This window comes from Rattus norvegicus, chromosome X (assembly GCF_021556685.1).
Source record: "Rattus norvegicus strain SHRSP/BbbUtx chromosome X, alternate assembly SHRSP_T2T, whole genome shotgun sequence".
NCBI lineage: Eukaryota > Metazoa > Chordata > Mammalia > Rodentia > Muridae > Rattus > Rattus norvegicus.
The window spans coordinates 34,251,606-34,253,704 of NC_141554.1; the positions used below are offsets into that span (position 1 = coordinate 34,251,606).

Here is a 2,099-nt window from a genome sequence, read left to right on the forward strand (position 1 = left end):
CACCTTTATCCTGGCTATGGTTCCATTTGATTCTCCTGGTTCCTATAGTTACTACAGGCTATGTACTTTCATCTGACTATTTGAGGACAGAACCTCTCCAATCAGAGATTATGGGCCATCTGCAGGACAATTTATAAAGTCACAATTTTAACAGAACCCAGCGACAATATGGTGAATATACCACTATTTCTTTTTTGCTTCATTGTATAAGAACTCTGCTTTTAGGGCTAAATTGCAGTTTGAAATGAGAAATTTTAAACTCTCCTTAAATTCAACAATGATGATTTATTGGAACTAGAACACAGGGAGCTAAAATGGGAATTCTCCTGTCTTGCAACAAAATGTCAACTCTCAAAATTGCTATCAATTTCATCCTCATCAGGCTGTAAGGATTTCTTAATTTTCTTTAACATTTTTACCCACATCAATGTAAGCATCCTATGGTTAGGTTGCTATGCTCATAATCTGTTTGATAAAGGACAGCTATCCTCAAATTAGTCTGTAACCAACACTAAGATTTTGACTCTTGGTTGCTTCATCTTCTGGTACTCAGAAAAATTCATACATGTCTGTTTTAATATATATAAAGTCCCCTTTTTCCCTGAACTCTTCAATTATCTTTGGGGCTTGAGAGCATTCACACTGGACCTGCTGGCCTGTGTTCTTTGTGTAACTTGTTGGCATCACATGAACATGTTGATGGGTGGTAGTTTAACTTTTCAATGTCCATTCAGCTTTCAAGCAGAAGTGTTCTTCCTTGCTCTGTTTCTGTGGTGCTGCTTGTGAAGAGAAGGAAGGAGAGGAACTTCTAGGCTATTACAGCTTGACAGAAGGACAAAATATCATAAGTGAGATAACAGTTTGACTTATACAGACAGGTTTTGTAAGCTCCAGTACATACCATAGAGTCTGCTGGGAAGTACTAGGGTCATCTGGAAACCCTTTACTGGGAATGTTGCAAGGCAAAAATGCACATTTTGTACAACACATACAGAAGAAAAACGAAACGTAGCATATGTTTGCACATGGCCACTGTCATCTCAATCTGTGACTCCCTGACTCCAGTGGACCTCTGTTTCTGTTTACTGACAATTTTACTGAAGGCTGATGTTTCAGAAACTTTGAAGGTTTCAGTGCACTTGGGTGGCTGGACTGTAATACCTGTGCCAAAGACTGAATCCACTCCAATGAGACGAATGGGCTGTGGCTTCCTAATGGTTGGTTTGTTCTTGGCTACTGTTCCTTTCTGTGACTCAGGTGTATGGTCAGGTAATTCTGAGCTCTTTGCTGTATTCATGATGGGGCTCTCTGAGATTACAGCAACTTCGTAAAAGCACTGTTGTACTTCAAGATCAGAGGGGCTCTGTGGGAAGTCAGGTGAGACCCTTAAAGGATGATTGGAAGAAAAGGTAGGTGTTGTGTGGAACATCCCTTGCAAATTCTCATCCAGGGGCTTTCCCAGGGAAGAGAGCTGGTTTTCTGCCATTGAGTGTCTGACTATACTCCGCCACACAACAGAGACTCCAGAGTAGCAGACAGAGTCTTTTCTCTGTCTGGCTCTTAGCAACAGCCTTTGTGACCTAAGCCACCAGAACATAACCCTCAGCAGGGCTGGTGTCTCTTTGAGGTGTCAGGGACGGCCTACCGCCCAATCCTCAGAATCCAGATATGGAACCACTGAGGCCAAGTCAACTTTTGGTCCCATAATCAGAGTATGAATGAATGATGATAGATTAGAATTATTTTCTGTTATGCAATCAAACTGAATAGGAAGTAAAGTTCTATACCAATCACCCTATTAAAAAATCATTAACACACCTTAAAAGTATATAAAATAAAGTAGGAAAATGGAAGTAATGAGCAGATCTAAAAAGACATTTTTCACCCTGTCTTGTACTTGACCGTTCTTCTTTGTGGTTCTTTTCTCATTGGACACTTCCACTCAGAAAAACTCCACCCATGCTATTAGACTATATTCTAGGTATCTTGTTCTATATTTGGGTTTGGGTGTTTTGTTGGTTTTGTTTGTTTCTTCAAAATGGAGCCCGTGTGCTTTGTTTATAAACCACTAGTAGAGGGGATGCCTAGCTTGTGTGAGG

The 2,099-nt window shown here is 40.4% G+C and overlaps 1 protein-coding gene across 1 annotated transcript; it reads right to left on the reverse strand.

The window, feature by feature from the left end:
* Positions 1-271: 271 nt before the first annotated feature.
* Fancd2osl2 (FANCD2 opposite strand like 2) lies at positions 272-1,510 on the reverse strand. The gene has a single exon (XM_087601202.1). It carries the CDS (start codon positions 1,484-1,486, stop codon positions 944-946), a length of 543 nt encoding a protein of 180 aa, XP_087457328.1. The 5' UTR covers positions 1,487-1,510; the 3' UTR covers positions 272-943.
* Positions 1,511-2,099: the final 589 nt, after the last annotated feature.

Excerpts from the sequence above, each read along its gene's own strand:
- Fancd2osl2 (XM_087601202.1), bottom strand. The coding sequence starts at position 1,486 with ATGGCAGAAAACCAGCTCTCTTCCCTGGGAAAGCCCCTGGATGAGAAT.